The 21,306-nt window shown below is 53.6% G+C and overlaps 2 protein-coding genes across 5 annotated transcripts; one reads left to right on the top strand and one right to left on the bottom strand.

Annotated features, from left to right (window-relative positions):
• Positions 1–1,120: 1,120 nt before the first annotated feature.
• Positions 1,121–11,339, bottom strand: MPST (mercaptopyruvate sulfurtransferase). Of its 3 annotated transcripts, none has more exons than XM_004006728.6 (3): positions 11,274–11,339; positions 5,709–6,330; positions 1,121–2,743 (listed from the first exon to the last, which is right to left on the bottom strand). In XM_004006728.6, the coding sequence occupies exons 2-3, from the start codon at positions 6,301–6,303 to the stop codon at positions 2,445–2,447; spliced, it is 894 nt and encodes a 297-aa protein (XP_004006777.1). In that variant the 5' UTR covers positions 6,304–6,330; positions 11,274–11,339; the 3' UTR covers positions 1,121–2,444. The 3 variants fall into 3 exon arrangements, with proteins under 3 accessions (XP_004006777.1, XP_004006778.1, XP_012030413.1); XM_004006729.5 differs by having other exon boundaries at positions 11,178–11,285; XM_012175023.5 differs by lacking the exon at positions 11,274–11,339 and adding an exon at positions 10,812–10,931.
• Positions 11,340–11,604: 265 nt separating this feature from the next.
• TST (thiosulfate sulfurtransferase) lies at positions 11,605–19,038 on the top strand. Of its 2 annotated transcripts, none has more exons than XM_015094858.3 (3): positions 11,605–11,652; positions 12,321–12,936; positions 18,571–19,038. In XM_015094858.3, exons 2-3 carry the CDS (start codon positions 12,342–12,344, stop codon positions 18,867–18,869), a joined length of 894 nt encoding a protein of 297 aa, XP_014950344.2. In that variant the 5' UTR covers positions 11,605–11,652; positions 12,321–12,341; the 3' UTR covers positions 18,870–19,038. The 2 variants fall into 2 exon arrangements, with proteins under 2 accessions (XP_014950344.2, XP_042103180.1); XM_042247246.1 differs by having other exon boundaries at positions 11,605–11,892.
• Positions 19,039–21,306: the final 2,268 nt, after the last annotated feature.

Here is a 21,306-nt window from a genome sequence, read left to right as displayed (position 1 = left end):
CTTCCCTGGTGGTTTGGTGGCAAAGAATCTGCCTGCCAGTGCAGGAGACACCAGTTGGATCCCTAGAAAGGGAAGTGTGCCACAACTACTGAGCCTGCACTCTAGAACCCAGGAGCTGCAACTACTGAAGGCTTCAACCCCTAAAGCCTGTGCTCCATAAGAAGAGAAGCCACCGCGATGAGAAGCCCATGCACCGCAACTAGAGAAAACAAGTGCAGCAATAAAGACCCAGCATAGCCAAAAATAAATACATAAAAATTTAACAGCAACAACAAAAGATGAAGAAACTGAGGCTCAAAGGGGCTCAGCCTTGTGTCCAAGGTCAGGCAGCCTTGCATGGGGCAGGGGAGCTGGAAGCCAGATGAGACCTCACATGTGTTTGCCAACAAACCCAACTCCTCGAAGAGGCAGGGACATTTTTAAGGGGGAAAACGCCGTTTGTCTGAAACCAGCTGGAAAGGAAGATTCCTAAACTGTTAAATTCAGCCCCCAGGGGAAAGGGCTTATGATGGGGAGATGGGGGTTCCCTCCATGCGGAGATCCCTGTTTATATTGGTCCTGACTGCTGTCATCAAGTATGGCCATTGCTCCTACAGCACTGGATAGAATTCCATGGATAGAGGAGCCTGGCAGGCTACAGTCCATGAGGCTGCAGAGAGTCAGACACTACTGAGTGCCTAACACATTCATTCATGCAGCAAAAGAAGTAGAAGACAGCTGCCAGGGAGACATTCGGTCTCAGGACTGGAAGGCCTCTGGGGCCCCAGCACTGCTCAGAAAGCAGAAGGGACACTGGTGCTCAACTAGGGGCTTATTTTTGCCTCTTTGGGGACATTTGGCCTTATCTGGAGACATTTTTCTCACAACTGGTTGGTGCTGCTGGCATCTCATGGGTAGAGGCCACAAATACCATTAAACATCCTCTGATGCTCAGGATGCTCTTACAAAGAAAGATTATCCAGCCCAAATGTCAGTTGTCCCAAGGTTGAGAAGCCCTGAGCCATGAAGATAGGGCTCAGGGCTGGGCTATTGGCCAGGTCCTTGTCTGAAATCTCTTCTTCGAAAGTACATATTATTCCCATTTTATAGGTAAGAAAGTTGAGGCTCAGAGAGGTGGGACTTCCTTTAGACCTTTTATTCAGAAAACCAGGATTCTGTCCCATTGGTTCCCTACCATCCCTGTGGACTTGAGAGAGACGACTCAGAGTCAGAGGTGAAAAAAAAAAAAACCAGTAAATTCAGAGTCAGAAAATCTGGATCTGGTTCCAGCTGTGTCGTGAGTCTATCATGTGAGCTTGGGTAAGTCACTGCCCTTTATAGTTTTTTTTTTTCCTTCTGGAGGTCCCCCCAGTACTGGCTGACACCTGGGCCTTTGCTACCAAGAGATGCCTCGGGGGCTGGAAGATGCCTGAGGGAGGGGTGACCCAGGTTCCGACAGAGGGTACCAGGGCCTTCTGACACCCATGTCCATCCTTGCCCAAAGAATAAACACGGAGGGAGGAGAATAGATTGCTTCCCCTTGAGAAACCTGGGGAATAAGGGTTCTTTCCCCTTGAGTGGAAAGGATCAAAGCTCCTCATATTGCCCCAAAGGCAAGGCTCCAAAGGTGGCTGAGTCTGGAACTAGATTCCCCTTTAATTTGACTAAACTCTGCACTTCTCTAAAACATTCTGGATGGGCTAGAATGGGCCTCCTTGGTGTGGTACAGCCTCCTGTCTTGAAATGAAATGTATTACTTACCCATGGGGAGGGGCTGGCTTTGGGTGGGACTCCAGACATAGCACAGCAGATTCACCTTAAATAACCCAGTAGCCAGAAGGGAGACCCCAGCAAAGATCCCCCGGAGAGGGCAATGGCTGCCCACTCCAGTTTTCTTGCCTGGGGAATTCCATGGATAGAGAAGCCTGGCAGGCTACAGTCCATGAGGTTGCAGAGAGTCAGACACTACTGAGTGCCTAACACATTCATTCATGCAGCAAAAGAAGTAGAAGACAGCTGTCAGGGAGACATTCGGTCTCAGGACTGGAAGGCCTCTGGGGCCTCAGAAAGCAGAAGGGACACGGTCCTCAAGACGCCCTGGCTCCACGGAGCTCCCGAGCTGGGCATGTTGGAGCCGTCAGCCCAGGAGTGGAGGAGAGCAGAGGCAGCCCTGCAGTCAGAAGAGTTTAGCACTTGACTGTTTTATTTCTTCAACAGAAGGGAAGTAGGGCTCCAGTTCAGCACCACGAGGGCAGCTCCCCTCCCCCTGTGCCTGCTGCCTCCTTCTCTGCTGCCTCCACTGGGAGCCTACAAGTCCACAGAGTTCCTGGCCTCTGGGGTGTCACCCCATGTACCACCTGAGTTGGAGGAAGAAATACTATCCTGGTCAAAGCCAAGTCGGAACCACCAGGCTGGGTATCGCTGGTGGCTGGGTGTCACCCGAGCTTCCTGTGTCCCACCACGCCTCAGTGGGTCTTCCCCCGGCCCTCGGAGATGATGTCCTCAGGTTGGGCGCGCATGTACCACTCCACCCAGGAGCCGTCGTAGATGGGTACATCCGGCTTGCCGCAGAGGTAGGCCCCCAGGGCCACGTGGCAGGCTGTGACACCGGAACCGCACGTGGCCACCAGGGGCAGGGACAGGTCCACCTTCTTGTCCTGGAAGAGGCGGCGGATCTCCTCGGGGCTCTTCTCCAGCCCGTCCTCAGTCAGGAAGTCTGTGAATGGGATGTTGATGGTGCCGGGGATGTGGCCGGGCTCGATGCCTGCAACAGGAGAGCAGGAGGCAGGGAACAAACGTTTGCACAAGGGCGGTAGGAATGGCCCCGCAGGACTGAGAACCTTCCATGCAGCCACGCCGCTACCCTCTCTAAGCATCATCTCAGGTAGTCCGCACAAGCAGGAAACCCAGGCAGCCACTGTCTACAGGAATCTGTTTTATAGGAGATGCTGAGGTTCGCTACTGTCCAGTGTCACGCATCTAGTGAATTGCTGCCTGGAACCCGAACCCGGGACTCAGACTCCATAGAAGCACCTCTGCCCCAGGTTTCCTGAAGACTGACTGTGCTGACAATTAGAGGAAGTTCTTGGTAAATGCATGCTGGCATTCTCGTTATTTTGCATGTGTGCATGCTCAGTAGCTTCAGTCACGTCCAACTCCCTGCAACCCCATGGACTGTAGCCCACCAGGCTTCTCTGTCCATAGGATTCTCCAGGCAAGAATACTGGAGTGGGTTGCCATTTCCTTCTCCAGGGATGATGGGTGTTACTAAAAGGCCCTCTTGGGTGGCATGGGGATATACTGCATATCGTAAATAACAGTAAAACACAGTAACAGGAATCACTGTAGCTGACCTTACTGAGGGTTTACTTTGTGCTAGGAGCCCCTCAGTTGTATTTCTACCTTTAATCCTTGCTCTAATACTACGGGAAAGCAATTACTCTTCTCCTTTTTGTACAGACGAGGAGATAGAGGCACATGGAACAGACTGGCCCAAGTTAGTCGGAGCAGAGAGGCCCCAGAGCCTGTGCTGCCAAGCAGGACCCACTGCCTGGGAGGGGGAGGGGCAGGAAAGCTTCTCTGAGTAAGCCCTGAAGGCGGAATAAGATTTAACCAGGTTGAAGGGTCTGGGTGGTAGAAGTTGAGAGCATCCCAGGCAGAGGGCATCAAGCAGGCCATGTCTCAGGCTGTGGAGGGGGGACAATGGGGACACTGATATTTTCCACTGATTTAGCTGGAGCCTGTACACACATCAGCTCGTTCACCTTGACAACAGGCCGGCTGGGCGTTTATCCTTATCTTCCATTTCACGAATGAGCAAGCACATGGAGGTAAGCATTAAGCACCCCTGTAAAGACCCACAGCCAGGGAAGCACACGTTAATTATCCCACTTCCCATTTCTCAAGTGCATCCTGTATGTGCAAACACGGAGCTAAGTGCTTAACACACTTAACACACTTCATGCTCTCATTTAACCCTCACTGCATCCTTTAAGCTCCATGTTCTGCTCTGACTTGACCACACAGAAGCTGCAGTTCATAGACCAGGTGACCTTCCAGGTGTCACACAGCTAGTGCAACCCGGGGAGAGCTCTGAACCCAGGTCTGGCTCTGGCTTTCTGCCCTACATTGCTCCATCACCCCCACCTCCACCCAGGGGCTAAGCTGAAGGGTCCCACAGGTTCAAGGTGGTATTCCTATTAGGCTGAACCATCTCAAACTGCCACTAACTTAGGTTCAAAAAAGCTTGGCCATCAGCAGTTTCCCACAGTCATGTCTACACAGCTCTGCAGGGTTCCCTGTGTTGGGACCTCTCTGGACACCATCCAGCTGCTGGGTTAGTCTTCAGGATGCACTGGGAGCATGGTCCTTGCCCTCAGATCACCCTAACAGTGCTAAGACAGGGTGAGCCCAAGCTGCTCTAGAAACAGAAGTTCCAGCCAGCCTTGATTCAGGGGTAGAGGGATGCATTCCGGGAGAGCTTCCCAGAGGAAGAGGCAAGTTCCCTGAGCCCTCCTCAAAGCAGACATGAGAGAAATAACTGGGGGATTACTGGTTGTTCAGTGCAGTTAAAGGTACTGCACTGGAGTTCAATGCCTGGCTGCCTCCTGAGATCTGGGAAAAGGAGGCCCTTCTAAGGCTCCATGTCCCCTTCTGTATGAGAAGAACACCCGTCTCATGGGATCTTTTTTTTTGGCAGTGCTGGGTGTTCCATGCAGCACACAGGCTTCTCTTGTTGCAAGAGAACAGGCTCTCTAGTTGTGGCTCAGGCTTAGTTGCGCTGCAGCATGTGGGATCTTAGTTCCCCAATTAGAGGTGGAACCCATGTGCCCTGCATTGGAAGGCAGATTTTTAACCACTGGACCACCAGGGAAAGAAAGAAACAGCAAACCCCCTCCAATATTCTTGCCTGAAGAATCCCAGGGACAGAGGAGTCTGGTGGGCTATACAGTCCATGGGGTCACAAGAGAGTTAGACACGACTCACCGGCTAAACAACAACCACCGGGGAAGTGCTCTTGCGAGATCATTAAAAAGCTCACACCAAAGTGGTTACTGATCCACCTGCTTTGTGGGGACCCCTTCCCAACCCTGCTCCTTACAGAAGGGGATGTGAAGCTTTAGAATGGCTGCCTCTCCTCAGATCTCAGTAAGCAGTCAGATGTTGAACTCCATGGGGAACCCAGCCCATGTGGGAGAGGCCCTGCCCCAGCTGAGGCCAGCAACCACCCTCTATTCAGTTTCTGCTCCAATCTGGGGCAGCAGTCTCTCCCCGTACTTGAGGCTCCTCTGTCCTGGTCTCTGCTAGCCTTTGGCCCCTCTGATGACTTTTATTCTCCATTTTCTCTCTCCTCTTTCCTGGCTCCATCACCCTCAGAGATGGTGGTAGACTTGATCAAGCACCATCTGTGTGGGGCTTTCCCCCAACTGGGCCTGTCCCCTCCTCTCATTTGGCAGTGACCCCCATCCATAGTACTGGGAGGGGGCTGTTTGGATTCTCACACTTATACAGGGCATTCTGGGTTTCCAACTAGTTTGGGGGTGGAGGCAGGGCAAATATTATTGCCTCCACTTTAGAATAAAGCCCAGTGAGACGACTAGAAACTGGGTCTTCACCCACGCTGTGGGGTGAATCTCAGCTGGCACCCCACCACCCCACCCTTTAAGGCAAGAGTGAGGCGAGGGCAGTGCTCAGGCAGGGACTTCCTGGGCGCCTTGCTCATTGGTTACCGTCTCGGGGCTCAGGCTCCGTGCCCCGGAAGCGGCCAGCGGCACGGGCATCCACCACCTGGAAGCGCCGAGATTCAAGATTCTCCTTGATGTCCTCGTATGTCTTGATGTAGGCGGGGTCCAGCACTGCGTGGAACTCGGCGGGCTCCGGACGGCTCTTGCCTGAGCTCAGCGGGAGGCCCTGGCGCAGCCAGTTGCGGAGGCCACCGTCGAGCAGAGATACTGTGCGGTGGCCGAAGACGCGGAACATCCACCAGACGCGCGGCGCCGCGTAGAGGCCCTGATCGCTGGCGTCGTAGACCACCACGTGGGTGGCGGCACCCACGCCCAGGCGGCCCGCGTACTCTGAGAAGTGTGCCGCGCTGGGCAGCATGTGGTCATAGGGCGACGTGCGGTCGCTGCACTGGTCGATGTCAAAGAAGGCGGCGCCCGGGATGTGGCGCTCCTCGAACTCGCGGCGCGCGTCGCGGCCCAGCTTGGCCAGGTACCACGAGGCATCGAGCAGCCGCAGGGGCTGCCCGGCCCGTGGGGCCCGGAGTGCCTCAGCCACCCACTGTGCTGACACGAGTGCACGGAAGAGCTGCTTCGAGGCCATGGCGGCGGCGACACTGGGGCTGCAGGCCTGGGCAACAAGGAGGAGGTCAGGAGGTTATTAAGGAAGAGGCCAGTGGCCCAGGGGCAGGAAACGTCTGTGCCCCTGGGGCAAGGGCGGGGTCCAGGGCCCGAGAGCGCAGTGGAGCCTAGGGAGGGCAGAGTCCAGGGAACCCAGAAAACCAGGTGGTAAACCCAAGATACAGACTTAGATCGCCGGAGCCTCCCCTCCCTTGCCCTGCTAAGCCTGGGTATATACACCAAGCAATTACCAGAATGACCATGACCGCTTAGAAGGGGCAAGGCAATAGCTCTCACTACTGCTTGAGGTGGGGTGCATAGGGAGAGAGCCCAATTAGGAGAAGGCCCTGCTGGCTTCCCAGGTGGCCCTAGTGGTAAAGAACCCATCTGCCAATGCAGGAGACATAACAGACTTGAGTTCTATCCCTAGTTTGGCAAGATCCCCTGGAGAAGAGCATGGCAGCCCACTCCAGTACTCTTGCCTGCAGAATCCCATGGACAGAGGAGCCTGGTGGACTACAGTCCATACATAGGGTCGAAGAGTCGGACAGGACTGAAGTGACTTAGAACGCAAGCGCCTGGCACTTTAAGGCAAGTAGGGGCAAAGTCTTAGCCCCTCCCTAAGGTGCAGCTCAGCTTTGCTTGCAATCAACCAAGATCCTTGGTGGAATTCACCCATTCATCAAACATTTATATAAAACAGCCTCAGAGGGCTAGCAACTGGAATTAGTAAATTAATCCTCCTTCAGTTCAGTTCACTCAGTCATGTCCGACTCTTTGCAACCCCATGGACTCCAGCACGCCAGGCTTCCCTGTCCATCACCAACTCTCAGAGCTTGCTCAAACTCATGTCCATTGAGTTGGTGATGCCATCCAACCATCTCATCCCTATGTGTGCTTTAATCCTCACAACACCTTACAACACTACAGGACACAGGGTAGGCTCTCAATTATTTGTTACATGAGTAACCTCAAGAAGGTTTGTATTCTTCTCATTGTTTCCTGGAGGGGAAACTGTAGTGCACAGAAGTGCACTAAAGACCAAGGGTCAACAGCTAAGAAGTGGTAGTGGTGCCAGGCTTCACAGCAACTGCCAGGCAGTTCAGCAAAGTCTGATTTCACTCTTCGAGTTTCCACTCTTGGGGCTTTCCTGGCCTGCATTACAGGAGACTGGGGTTCAATCTCCTGGGGAAGATCCTCTGGAGAAGGAAATGTCAACCCACTCCAATATGCTTGTCTGGAGAATTCCATAGACAGAGGAATCTGGTGGGCTACAGTCCATGGGATCACAAAGAGTTGGACACGACTGAGCGGCTAACTTTCTTCCTCTCTGGAAACAGCGATTAGGGCCTCATTCCCCACCCTCTTCTCTCCCTTGCAGGCCAGCAGTTCTGAGTATAGCAGTTTACCACCCCACCATGACAAGTCAGCTTACAGCCTTCCAGGGCCAGGCTCCAAAGCGTGGACACCCTAGGTGCCTTTGGGCAGGTTAGAGAAAGGTGCCCCTTCTGCCAGGCAGAGGCACAGTCTCCACCAGAGCGCGTGGCTGGGTGAGTGGAGTTCGAGCTACAGGTAAGCCCCACCCACCGCCTTGGCTGTGTACCCACCAGTGCAGGGTGCAACCTTGCATCCATACCAAGCAGCCCTGCCACCAAGGGGAAGGGGGTGGATAGAGAATGGAGCATTTTGTGGAGTGCCCCTGCAGGCCATGTACTAAGCAACACAGCCTTCAGCAGTCACTAGGTGGGGCTGCCTGTTTCTGAATGAGACCACTGGTGGTTAGAGATAAAAATGCCTTGCCCTAGTCGCAGAGCTGGTTAGGGGCAGCCTCAAGGTTTACAATTGGGTTGTAACTTCTGAGGCTAAAGTTCCCCAGCCTGAACGTCAATAAGGACCAGGGCCTCGTGTGTCCACAGTGTTAATATCTGGCTCCCAGTCTCTCCCTCAGTCTCGGTGCAGCCTGGCTTTTAGGAACCCTGCTGCCCATATGACCAGGCCCTGGGAGTTGGCGGCCACAGGCCTGCTCAAGGAAAGTAATTGCAGGATTTCCCTGGCAGTCCCGTGGTTAAGACTCTGCCTGCTGATGCAGGGGACACGGGTTCAATCCCAGGTCTAGAGAAAACCCACATGCTCATGCTGTGGGGCAGCTAAGCCGGTGCACCGCAACTACTGAGCCTGTGCTCCAGAGCCCCGGAGCCACACTCCTGACCCTGAGTGCTGCATCCGCTGAAGCCTGCATGCCCCAGAGATGGTGCTCCGCAACAAGAGAGGTCACCACGGTGAGAAGCCTGAGCACAACAAAGAGCAGCCCCCGCTTGCTGCAACTGGAGAAAACCTGCATGCAGCAACCAAGACCCAGTGCTGCCAAAAAGAAAGAAAAGAGACAAGACATAAGTGTAGAAAGTCCAGAGTTCAGTGGGAGCAGAGGGGCACACTAGCTCAGCCTGAGGTGTGAAGGTGGGAGCAAGGGAAGATCCAAGCTGATTTGACATGTTCAGGGTGAGGCTGCCAGAGGCTTTGGCTACGGGGTGATCGCAGTGCCTGTGGGTTACATTGCACTAGGTTATGTTGAGGGATGCAGCAGGCCTCTACTTGGTGCTGGAGAAGACTCTTGAGAGTGCCTTGGACTGCAAGGAGATCCAACCAGTCCATCCTAAAGGAAATCAGTCCTGGGTGTTCAGTGGAAGGACTGATGTTGAAGCTGAAACAACAATATTTTGGCCACCTGATGTGAAGGGCTGACTCATTTGAAAAGACCCTGATGTTGGGAAAGATTGAAGGCAGGAGGAGAAGAGGATGACAGGATGAGATGGTTAGATGGCATCACTGACTCAATGGACATGAGTTTGGGTAAACTCCAGAAATTGGTGATGGACAGGGAGGCCTGGCGTGCTGGGGTTCACGGGGTTGCAAAGAGTCGGATACGACTGAGCGACTGAAATGAACTGAACTGAACTACCTGAAGACCCCATGGTGAACCACAGCAGCCCCTCCCCACTCCTCATTCTTGAGGCTCCTGGTTTTTTCCACAGGGATCTATTTAGAGTGGAAAGAATGCTGACTTGGGAGCCAGAGCCCCTCCAAAGTCAGTGCCAGTCCCATGCCCGTCTTAACCAGGTGTGTGCTGGGCGGGCAGGAGGGACCCACAACCATTTCCATTTCTTATAATTGAGCTTCCAATCTTCACCTCTTAATGGTGAAAATTAAAAAATGAACATCAAGTGTTAGTCACTCAGTCATGTTTGACTCTTTGTGGCCCCATGGACTTTAGCCATCAGGCTTCTCTGTCCATGGAATTCTCCAGGCAAGAATAATGGAGTGGGTTGCCATTTCCTTCTCCAGGGGATCTTCCTGACCCAGGGATCAAACCCAGGTCTCCTGCATTGCAGGCAGTTTCTTTATGGACTGGGCCAGCAGGGAAGCCCCAGTGAACATCAAAGTGCCACCATAATGCCCTGCATATGGCTGGTTTTAATAATCATTAAAGACAGCTTCATAAAAATCCCATTATTTCTTCAAAGTTACTCTCATGGGTGGCCTCTGATCCATCGTCAGCAAGTCTAGAATGGGGACTTCAGAGGTCTGAGGTCATCCTGACACACACACACACACACACACACAAACACTCCCTATGCTGGACTGGCAGTTCCCCTCAAGGACGGTGGGAGGTAGAGGAGGTTTTGGGAGAGCAGGCCATGTGTGTAACTGAAGGGTGTGGACCAGGTTCCAAGGTGCTTGGGCAGGCCTGGATGGCTGTAGGTGGGGCTGCTCCGGGAGTCAAGGACCCCCAGACAAACAGGACAGGCCCAGGCCCGTCTCCCGAGTGCACGCTGTGCTAGGGGAGGCGTAAGCGCCAGGCTGCTGTCCGGGATGGGCCCTGGAATAGCAGGGTCCAGTCAGACTCGACCTTCTACAAGGGTTTCCTGGTCTTGTACTTCCTGGCCCTCTCTCTCCCTTGACTGCAAAGCACAAAGATCAGAGAATTCCCTGGGTAAATGCTTACCAAAGTACGAATTTTTGCAACTTTCTGTGAGACTATCATTGTTTCAGCATAAAAAGAATTTTTTCCAAGGGGGATGAAAAAAGCACTCCAAGCATACATAATAGCATATACAAAAACTGAGTAGGGGCTGGTAGGGGTGTCCCAATAGCTTGCAAGAAGCAGTTGTTAGATTTTCAGATATTAAGCCAACTGGTTGTTAAACACAGCCATTATTAAAAATTAAATTATATACACTTATAATGAAATAGGTTAAGGACAAAGGCAGTTTTTTTAAAAAAAAATATGTGACTTCAGGGATGAGCAAGTAAACAAAAGCAGCCTCTGCCATGTGGGCTTCAGATCCAGGATTAACAAATGGCCTGGCCTCAATGTCACCGCGAGCCCCTGGGCAACTCTTTTCCAAGTCTTTAAAGAAGTTTCTGGTCTACTCCCAGGGTTGTTATGGGAAGTAAGTGACAGCTGTAGGAGTCCCCAGTAAAGTGCCTCACCAAGCAGGCCTTGACAAATGTTAGTTTCGTTTCACTCCAGCAAGTTCTTTGCCAGTTCGTCCTCCTGGAGCCTGTGGGTCAGTTGGCCTCCTCTTCCTGGCCTCTCGGTCAGGATTTATTAGTCCTCCTCCCTGTCACCAGGTGACAACCCCCTCCCCCTGCCACTTACCCCGCCCCCGCCCAGGAGGCCGCCCCCCAGCAGCCGCGGACAGCCGTCCTTCCCTCCTGGACTACGGAAGGGGTGCGTCTTCCCTCCTAGACTAAGGCCCCTTGCTCTGCTCAGGCCCCTCGGGGGAGCCCCAAGCTGCGCACCCCGACGATCGGCCTCCCCGTAAAGAAAGGCAAGAGCCACGCCGCAGCAGTTACCGGAGTCGCGGGCTCCTGGCTTCCGGGTTCGGCCATGACCTCGCGCAGAGAGCCCCCTCCCCGAGCCCTCAGCAGTACCCTCCTCCCGCCACCAACCTGCTGCGGGCCAAAGGGAGGAGACTCCGGCACAGCCCACCGCCCCGGCCACTGGGAGCCTCGGCTGCCGGCACCTTCCACTGGCCGGGCCTTGGGGGGAAGCCCACGCCACCGAGCCCCGCCCCGCGCCGTCCCCCCACCCCCGCCGTCCGGTTTCCTCCTGGGTCCCCGCGGGTTCTAGAGGCGCCGAGAGCCCGGGGACTGGTCCAGGGCAGGCGCGGCGCGGGGCCGGGGCGTATGGAGTGGCGGGCGGCGCGCGATCCCCCCCGCGGGTGGCCGCGCGATGGTGTAGGCCGGCCGGGGAGTTGCGGGCTCCGGGTTTGAACCTGCCAACTTCTCCAGCGGGCAGGGACAAGCGCCAGGGCGGCGGCGAGGGCGAGTGAGTGCGGCGGGGTGGGGCTGCGGTAGGCGCCCGGGCCGCTCGGGATTGGGCCGCCGGCCAAACCACCTGCGACCCTGGGGAGGGTCCCGGTGGCGAGAGCGGGGCGGGGGTGCCCCTGGAACCCTGGACCCAACTCGGGCAGAGGACACCGAGCTGGGCCGGACGCGGGCATTTAGGAGGCGGGCGACCCCAGGTTGCTGAGAGACTGCAGGAAGGTTTGCAAGGCGAGAGGCGCGGGTGAGGGCGGCTGCAGGCCTCCAGCGGACAGTTCCCCATGTGCCCACTCCCCTACGCTCCCAGGAAGGGGTCTCTAAGCCCAAGATGCATTCTCCTCCCATCTTGGACATATTTTTGCTGCTCCTGGAGGATCCTGAGGGAGAGTATAGTAGCTTCTAGGGCCGGACACCCTACCAGCCAGCTCCGCGATCCCCAGCCCTCTCGCTCCACCCACTTCTGCGCGGGCGGGGGGCGCAGGAAGCGGCGGAACCAGGCTTTCCCTAAGGAATCTGCAAACCTAATTCACTGCACAACCCAACCCTGCCGGGTTGCCATAAACACGACACACCTGGGGAGTGCAGTGGGGAAAAAGCTCCTCCTCCCAGGCCCCAGCCCACTGCACGAACAGTCCTCACGCCGATCTCTTTCCTGGTTCCCACCCGCGCCAGGTGACACGGAGAGCTGACACCATGGTTCAGCAGGTGCTCTACCGGGCGCTGGTCTCCACCAAGTGGCTGGCGGAGTCCGTCCGGGCTGGGAAGCTGGGCCCTGGCCTTCGGGTGCTGGATGCGTCCTGGTACTCGCCGGGCACCCGCGAGGCCCGAAAGGAATACCTGGAGCGCCATGTGCCCGGCGCCTCCTTTTTTGACATAGAGCAGTGTCGGGACAAGGCCTCGCCTTACGAGATGATGCTGCCCAGCGAGGCGGGCTTCGCCGACTACGTGGGCAGCCTGGGCATCAGCAACGACACGCATGTGGTGGTGTACGATGGTGACGACCTGGGCAGCTTCTATGCGCCGCGGGTCTGGTGGATGTTCCGTGTGTTTGGCCACCGCACTGTGTCCGTGCTCAATGGTGGCTTCCGGAACTGGCTGAAGGAAGGCCACCCGGTGACATCGGAGCCCTCGCGCCCAGAGCCAGCCATCTTCAAAGCCACGCTGAACCGCTCCCTGCTCAAGACCTACGAGCAGGTGCTGGAGAACCTCGAATCAAAGAGGTTCCAGCTGGTGGATTCACGGGCCCAAGGGCGGTACCTGGGCACACAGTCGGAGCCAGATGCAGTAGGTAGGTGTCCCCGTGGGGGGATGGTCCCTGGGGAGCAATGCTCATGGAGAGATGGGTAGTAGGATGTCTGGGACCCTCTCTAGGTTTTGCCCTCAGCAGCCACGAGGAGGGCCCCAGTCTTTCCATCTGTAAAATGAAAGGGGAGAGCCCAACCTAAAGCTTTTTCCAGCTGTGATGCACAGGAACAGACACATGCCTTCCCGTAGCCACATGCTAAGGCACAACTGAGCATCTGTGTGGAGTGGCATCAGTAGAGGTAACTGACAACATATCCACCCGCATCCATGCCCACTCACTAGCTCCCCAACATGCTCAATAGAGTCCATGAGCCACACAAGCATCACTGTACAGAAGTCTCCTCAGGACCCCTCAAATTCTTCAGAAATTCTTAGCAACATGAACAGTGCTGTTCCCCAGCACCCCCTCCCTCCTCCAGCTCTCCCAGATCCCCTGGCCTTCCTTAGGTTGCTTGCTCAATTCAGTGGCAGAGTCCAGATTTGAACCCAGTGCTGCCTAGTTTCAAACCAGGGTGCACCACCATCCTGCCCCACCCTCACCTCCCAGGGCCAGCAGGGAGCCCCTCCGCTAGGCATCTCCAAGGATATGGCTCATGAGTCCCTTCTGTAGACAAGGAGGGAGGGTTCTACACTGGTGGAAGTTGGGATGAGGGGAGTCTCAGAACTGCATTCTAGAACCTCCTAACAGGACCACAGAGGTCTTGCCATCACCTCTCCTGGACACCTCCAGTGGCCAGGACCTCACTGCTCTCAGGGTGCAGGATGGCTGCGTGGGGCGGGTGGGGTGGGTGGGCTGCACCACTGTCCTCAGGAAACCTCTGTGGAATCCACCTCCTGTGCAACATTTGGACTAACTTGTTGAAAAGTCTGTTCCTTTCTGTGCCTCTGTGGAGAGCATTGTGAAAGCCATTCCAACATTCTTAGAACTGCAGGGTATGAAAGGTCACCTCTCTGGTCAGAGGGGAGGCTGTGGTACACAGAGGAAGGGGTGGGTCAAGGCCACTTGGGTAGTTGGAGGCAGAACTAGGAAGGCACAGGACTCTGCCCTCCCCGCCGTGGCTTTCTCCAGGACTGTGTTTTTCCTGTCTGGCTTGCTCTATGAAGGTCTGAAGTTGAAGGTTCAAGTTTGTTTCGCTCCTGGCACCAGCTCCTGCAGCCCCCTCCTGGCCTTGGTTCAAGGCACCTTCCACTCCTTGGCACTTGAGATGCCACTGCAGGGAGGAGAGGTGAAATTGTTTATCTAGCTATCCCCCAGCTTGCCCTGAAGCAAACAGAATAAATGAGCAGAGGGCGTAGAGATGCCAGATTCAGCCTCCATTCTCCCATTTTAGAGATGAGGAAACTAAGTCTCAGAGGGGGGAAAAGCCAGCTGCTGCAGGTAGGACCTCCTGCAAGCCCCTGATTCTAAAGTCCCTGGCTCCTCTCTTGTAGCCAGCTTCTCCTCTCCAGTTCCCATCTGGAGACCAGGGAGCACAGGCCCCACTTTGAATCCTACTCCTCCTTTATACTGGGACCTCAATCAGTTCATTGCTCAGCCTCTCTGCGTTCCCTTATAAAATGAAAAGAGTAATGCCAGCCCTACCCACCTGGCCATGTATTTATCAAACACAGCAATGGCTGGAAAGGTACTTTGAGAAGGATGAAGAACACTGCAAAGCCTGGGGCTGTCTGTAAAGCCTAAGAGGGTTTGCTGGCCTCCTATACAAGACATTAGGCACGTAAGGCTCTGCTAAGCTCATGGGATCAGGGAGGCACCCTGTGGGCTCAGCCATCCAGATATAACACCCAAAGGAGTATGGGTGGCAGGCCCTGGGTGTCCCTGGAAGGAATAATCCCCAAGAGGAGCTGGAAGCAGGGCCTTAAAAACCCCACAGCCACTTTCTGCCCATTTCAGGCAAGCAACCTCCCACCTGGCCTCAGTTGGGTGCTCCCAGTGCCTTTGGTCCTGTTTGTAAGAGGAGAAAAGTAAGAGTCAGACAGACCTGAGTTTACATACTAGGTGTGGCCTCAGGTCTCTCCCTTCACCTCTGAACCCTCCTATTGAACACCATTGCTCACCTTGTAGGAGAAGCCTTAGGGAAAGGGAGAGAAAGAGGTGGGAGTTGATCCAACTCAGTATCTTTGTAAACCTTATTCTCTTTTCCTCCCCTCTGCTTGGAAGTGGGGTCCATGAGGGTCAAGAGGGAGAATATTGACCTCTTAATGTTTACTATTATTTGCAGGACCCTTTATGTACATTCTCCCCTGGGCAACTACAGCAGCCAAGCAGGGGAGGCAGAAGGGGGTTCCAAGTGGTCCCACTTGGCAGGTAGGGAAAGGAAGCAGAAACTTCTGCAGCGAGACACTGAGGCCAAAACTCAATCCCAGTCACAGGATCAAAGTGGGGTTATTTCCCAAGGCCACTGCTGTGTCAACAAGCATGGTGTGGTCACAGTTCTGAAGCGTTGCTTCAGATTGCTTCATGGGGTCCTGTGACTTCCCAGGGCTGTGGACTGGGGTAGGAAGGGGTAGGGGGTGCCAAGTTGACTCCCAGCAGGCAGGGCTGGGGGCTGCCTGCACTGGGTTCCTTGATGTCTTTAGGAGGAAAGCAAGAAAGAGCTACTCAGGTTTTCCTGGCCTTGAAAGCCCACACCTATCAGTGACCTGCGGGATGCTAACTTGCCAACTCGACTACCTCTTCTTGGCCAAAGCTGGAATACCAAGTCCCAGACCTCTGAACTGGTCACCATGAGAGGTCATCTCGGTCTGCCTCAGCCGCTCTTTCTAGGAAGGCTCAGGGTAGTCAGCGTGCACAGGCTTTGAGGCCGGACACAACTGAGTGCACATCACACCTGTGCTGTGCGTCATGGGGCAGGTCACCTCACCTCTCTGAGCCTGAGCCCCCCGTTAGTGCCAGGAGGCCCATCTGTATGGTCATGCGAGGACACAGGAAAATTTCTTCGATAAGCCGTCTGGGTGCCTGATGCCAGAGGTTTGGCATGGTGGCTGGGGAGAGGAGAGCCACAAGCCTGCAGCTGATGCTGGGCCTGGAGGAACAGCAGGAGTCCTTGCCCCTGGGTACAAAGTACCTTTCCCCTAGTTGGCTGGTCTCCGAGGTTCTCCAGCCAAGTTCATCCCAGCCCTCCCCCTACGCAGGCGGCCAGTTTCTGCTCATTTCAATTCCTCGGACAGGCCCTGGTTGGCAGAAAGGGAGGGCCTCCAACCCCTGAGGCTTGCCCAGGGTGGGAAGGGCCAGAATCTATAGAACACCCACTACCACCACTTTGTTACTCAGAAGAGGTGCCTTTTCTGTTTTTAGAAAAAAACAATAAAGCTGTTTCATCAGGGATGGATGGAAAGAAACAAAACAGCATTCAGGACTCAATAAATGCTGTTTTTTTTTAAAAAATGCACTTCAGCCCACTTGCCTGGGTACTGAACCTTTTTTTCTCTTGTGCCTGCATGGGATTTAAGTTCCCTGACCAGTGCCCCAGCAAGTAAAGCCCAGAATCCTAACCATTAGGCTACCAGGGAGCTCCCTGAGACATTTTAAGTTGGTTTCTTGGAAAAGAACACCCTTGAAGCCAACAGACCAATTTTTCCCCATTGGTAGGGTCAGTTCACATCAGATCTCAGATCAAAATTTCCAGACAAAAGGATGAAATAACAACAGGAATAAAGTGTTAGTCGCTCAGTCGTGACTCTGCAACCCCATTTATTGTAGCCCTCCAGGCTCCTCTGTCCTTGGAATTTCCCAGGCAAGAATACTCAACCCATAAATCACTATAATTTAATAAGCCAGGATATCTATAGTCAATCAAAGGAGCTCTTGACTGGGCCAGCGCATTTCAAATTCTCTTTGGCCTTGAGGTGAGGAGAATGGGACACTTTTGGCATGATTGCCCACCTCCTGGGTGCCCAGGTTGTTAAGGGCTTTTATCTGCTGAAGCTGACTTCCCCACAAGCCTGTGAGATAGGTGTGGTTATCTCCCTATTTCCCAGGTGGAAAACTGAGCCTCAGACATACAGAGCACAGCTGCCTTCACACTGTCCCAGGATGTGCCCTGGTTACCCTGGGCACACTCTCTCTCACACTGCTGCCCACCTGGTCCTGCCCCACAGTCTGGGTTAAGCAGGGGCTTTGGGAGACAAAGAGGCCCCACTCCCAGTGGGCCACGGTGTGGGGCACTTGAGGAAGAGGAGTGACCAAGGCCATGCTGGAGGCTGGACCTTGGCCTTGGCCTTGCACATGGCACCAGCTCAGCCATGGCTCAGTTCCATTTGCCCCACATGACAGCTATTCTGAAGCCCAGACTTGGCCGAGGGGCCTAACTAGGTGTAGAGAAGTTTCTGGAATGGACCCTGGAGCTAGCCTAAAACCCCATTCCGCTTCTGTCAAAGCCTCTCAGGGTTGCTAGGAAGGTCCTCGAGGGACCACAGGGCCCCCACTCTCACCTGCCCCCCAGGGTAGGTGGGAAGGTGATGGAGAAGCAGCAGCACTGAGGGTGGTGGGCCGATTGAGGTAGTCGGTGCTTTACCCTTTACAGCAGCCCTTCCCACATTACCCATGGGGACACTGAGGCTCAGAGAGGTGCGGCCTCTCCTCTGCTTAAGGTCACCCCTCAGTAAGTGGCAGAGCTGGGATTTGAACTTCCATCTAATAATAGATCACATGCTCTTTACACACTGTGGGCTTGACAAGAAAATCAGGGGACTCGGCACAATCCTGGCCCTGCCTTTACCTCGCTGGGTTGCCTCAGGCTAGTCTTTTCACTTTGTCAAGTCTCAGTGTTGCTGCTAAGTCGCTTCAGTCGTGTCCGACTCTGTGCGACCCCATAGACGGCAGCCCGCCAGGCTCCCCCATCCCTGGGATTCTCCAGGCAAGAACACTGGAGTGGGTTGCCATTTCCTTCTCCAATGCATGAAAGTGAAAAGTGAAAGTGAAATCGCTCAGTCATGTCCTACTTTTAGCGACTCCATGGACTGCAGCCCACCAGGCTCCTCCGTCCATGGGATTTTCCAGGCAAGAGTACTGGAGTGGGGTGCCATTGCCTTTTCCCAAGCCTCAGTGTATTCATCTGTAAAATAGGGCAACATTATATTTAGTTCTATTTATATTTATATTTAGTTCGTGGTTCTGTATTTAACCTCTATCTTCCTTGCTAGACTGTAATCTCCCTGAGAGCGTGGTCTGTGTCTCCCCTTCACCCAATGTTCTTAGCAATTAGTACTCCCCATAGCATTTGCATTCCTCATCCCATTTGCTCTTCTCCACAGCCCTATAACATAGGAATGTAACACTGAGCCCATTTGACAGATGAGAAAACTGAGGTTCAGAGAGGTGAAGCAATTTGCCTAAGGTAAAGTTTAGTAGATGGTAGAGCCGAGACTCCTCCCTCTTCTCTCAAGCAGGTAGAACATACCTATATCAGGTGGATTTGATGGGGGGTGTGGGTGGTGGTCATGAGCATTGGATGTAGCCAGGGCTAGAATAAACTGAGCTCTGAGAAAGGCAAGGATGTTATTTTTTGTTTGCAAAGCTCTCTATCCTCATAACCATGGTTGATTCCAACCTCCAGGCTCACTCACCACCACCTGTGCTGCTCCTAACCCTGTCCTGTCCTTTGTCTTCACCCAGGACTGGACTCAGGCCACATCCGAGGCTCGGTCAACATGCCTTTCATGGAATTCCTGACAGAGGATGGCTTTGAAAAGAGCCCAGAGGAGCTCCGTGCCATGTTCGAGGCCAAGAAGGTGGACCTCGCAAAGCCCCTCATCGCCACATGCCGGAAGGGTGTCACCGCCTGCCACATTGCCCTAGCTGCTTACCTCTGTGGCAAGCCTGATGTGGCCATCTACGATGGCTCCTGGTTTGAGTGGTTCCACCGGGCCCCGCCGGAGACCCGGGTGTCCCAGGGGAAAGGTGGGAAGGCCTGAGTGGTGGCCTCTTCTCCCCTTGCCCACAACTCCTGCTGGTAGAGTTATCTGGCATGGCCTCCAGCTAATCTTTGCCTCCTCAGCCAAGGAAATGGACAAGTTTTTAGAATTAATGTGTAGAGTGCTCCTTTCCCCAACAACACTGGAATAAACTTGGCCTTTTCAAGTATCTGTGTGTGCCTCTTTCTCCCTGGTTCCATCCTTGCCCTTACTTTCTTCTCTTTCAAATTCCTTAGAACCTACCAAGGAAGGAAACTTCACAGCAGCCCCCACACTGGGGATACCACTTTATTATTTAGCTTTGGCAAGAGAAGTTGCCTGTTGATGCCTGTCAGATGGAGCACACCAGGCCCTTACCTGGAAAGGGCATCAGTAAGCCAGAAAGAGGGTGAGACCCAGGCTTGCTGGGGGCCACCCCTTCCTGCTGTGGGTCCAGCCCTCTGGGAGAAGAGGGTAGAAGAGAAGACAACTGGTCTTTCACTTGAAATGAGTGTTCAGGGAGATGTCCCACAGGCCCTGGGGCCTTTCAGAAGTGGTGATGATCAGATGATGCTCAGTGAACCCGATCTTCACTGCAGCATGCTTTACAATAAGCAAGACATGAAAGTAACCTAAATGCCCATCAGCAGATGAAAGGATACAAAAGATGTACATATTATATGTCCAGTGGAATATTACTCAGCCATAAAAAAGGATGGAATAATGCCATTTGCAGCAACATGGAGGGCCTGGAGATTACCATACCAAGTGAGGTAAGTCTGAGAAAGAGAAACATCGCATGATATCACTTACATGCGGAATCCAAAAAGATAATACAAGTGAAGTTACTTATAAAACAAAAACAGACTCACGGTCTTCCAAAACAAATTTATGGTTACCAAAGGGGAAAGGTTGGGGGTGGGGGAGGGAGGGACAAATTAGTAGTTTGGAATTAACATATACTGACCTCTTAATATAAAATAGGTAATCAACAAGGACTTGTATATCACAGGGAACTCTCCTCAATATTCTTTAATAACTTATATGGGAAAGGAATCTGAAAAAAGGATGAATATATGTATAACTAAATCACTTTGCAGTACACCTGAAACTAACACATGATAAATTAATTATATCATAGTGTAAAGAAAAATTTTAAAAAAGTAGGTAGGCCAAAGGAAGGTGGTCTCTACCTTGGGTGTCTTTCCTGGCTCAGAATAAGACCTTTTGAGGAGTGATGGGGGGAGGAACCAGAGAAACAGATTCAGTCCCAGGGAGAAGGTCTCAGAGCTCTGGCAGTGGGAATAAGAAAGCTGCAAGGGAAGAAAGTAACCTTGGGGTTTAATGGGAAGAGAGTAGATCCTCACTGTTCTACTCCTGCTCTCATTTTGCTCTGATCCCTCATCCCTTTGAAACCAGCTCAGACAGCTCCAGGTACATCTTTCTCTTCCCTCCCTACTCCCCTTAACCTAATTTACGCTCAAAATCACACCTGGGCCTTTAATAGTCTAGTCTCTTCTAACTGTTAAACTCCTATGCATACGTCAAGACCCAGCTCAAATGGCCCTTCTGTGAGCCCCACCTCTTTTTCCCTAGATAAAACTAATTACCCTCTCTTCTTAACAAATTTGTAATCCCAAGAACATCCTTCACACTTGATGGCATCTGAGCCCTCTGTGCCTAGCATTCAACCAAACCCATGGTGAATACTTGGGACATTTTGAGTGGATGAGAGAGTGAGCAATGCCTGAAGGGCCCTGCTGCCCCCTCAGTTCTGGCTCTCCTTGGCCTCTGTTCCCCAGGGTGGGCTTATCAGCCCTCTGAGGTAACAGAGCCCTGTGTACAGTGATCACCATGGCAACTCCAACGGACAGGGGTGGGCTGCTCCCCAGCAACTATCCACTGGTCTCCAGCAGCAGTTGTGCAGCACAGATCTGTACTCCTGGGCCTCAGAGTGAACAAACCAGGGCAGTTCACATGTTTTCTGACGTTATGAGAGAGAGTGGACAGGTGAGGCAGGGACCCTGAAATGGGCCGGGAGTCTGCCAGGACATGGGGCTTCATCTTCTTTCTCTTTATGCAGAGCTGCTTGTGAGTGGAGCTCCCAGACTGCAAGGGATCTACTTTCCCTCCCTCCTTGACCAACGTCTCTTGGGATCTTTCTCTCCAGGTCAGAAACTGGCAGTGAGCCTATACTTCTGTTCAAACCAGTCCAGGCCACTCTGGACTGGGGGTGTCTCTGGAGCTGATGGGGAGCTCCAGTGGGCATATTGGGGGCAGGGGGTGGGGTGGGGATGGGGAACAGGGACAGGAGCAGAAAGAGAACTCAAAGGAGACAGAAGTGGGGCTTGGTTTCAGCACCACCTGCGAGAGGTCCTATTTCTTTCCTGAGCCTCAGTTTCTCCAGTTGTGAGTCCTCGTGAAAAGAGGCTAGTCTCCTAGATGGGGGAATACTTAA

This window comes from Ovis aries, chromosome 3 (assembly GCF_016772045.2).
Source record: "Ovis aries strain OAR_USU_Benz2616 breed Rambouillet chromosome 3, ARS-UI_Ramb_v3.0, whole genome shotgun sequence".
NCBI lineage: Eukaryota > Metazoa > Chordata > Mammalia > Artiodactyla > Bovidae > Ovis > Ovis aries.
This window is presented reverse-complemented; position numbering and strand designations above follow the sequence as displayed.

Excerpts from the sequence above, each read along its gene's own strand:
- TST (XM_015094858.3), top strand. The coding sequence starts at position 12,342 with ATGGTTCAGCAGGTGCTCTACCGGGCGCTGGTCTCCACCAAGTGGCTG. Across the intron at positions 12,937-18,570 it reads GTCGGAGCCAGATGCAGTAG|GACTGGACTCAGGCCACATC; the intron begins GTAGGTGTCCCC and ends GTCTTCACCCAG.
- MPST (XM_004006729.5), bottom strand. The coding sequence starts at position 11,213 with ATGGCCGAACCCGGAAGCCAGGAGCCCGCGACTCCG. Across the intron at positions 6,331-11,177 it reads GCCAGGAGCCCGCGACTCCG|GCCTGCAGCCCCAGTGTCGC; the intron begins GTAACTGCTGCG and ends CTTGTTGCCCAG. Across the intron at positions 2,744-5,708 it reads GGAGCCTGAGCCCCGAGACG|GCATCGAGCCCGGCCACATC; the intron begins GTAACCAATGAG and ends CTCCTGTTGCAG.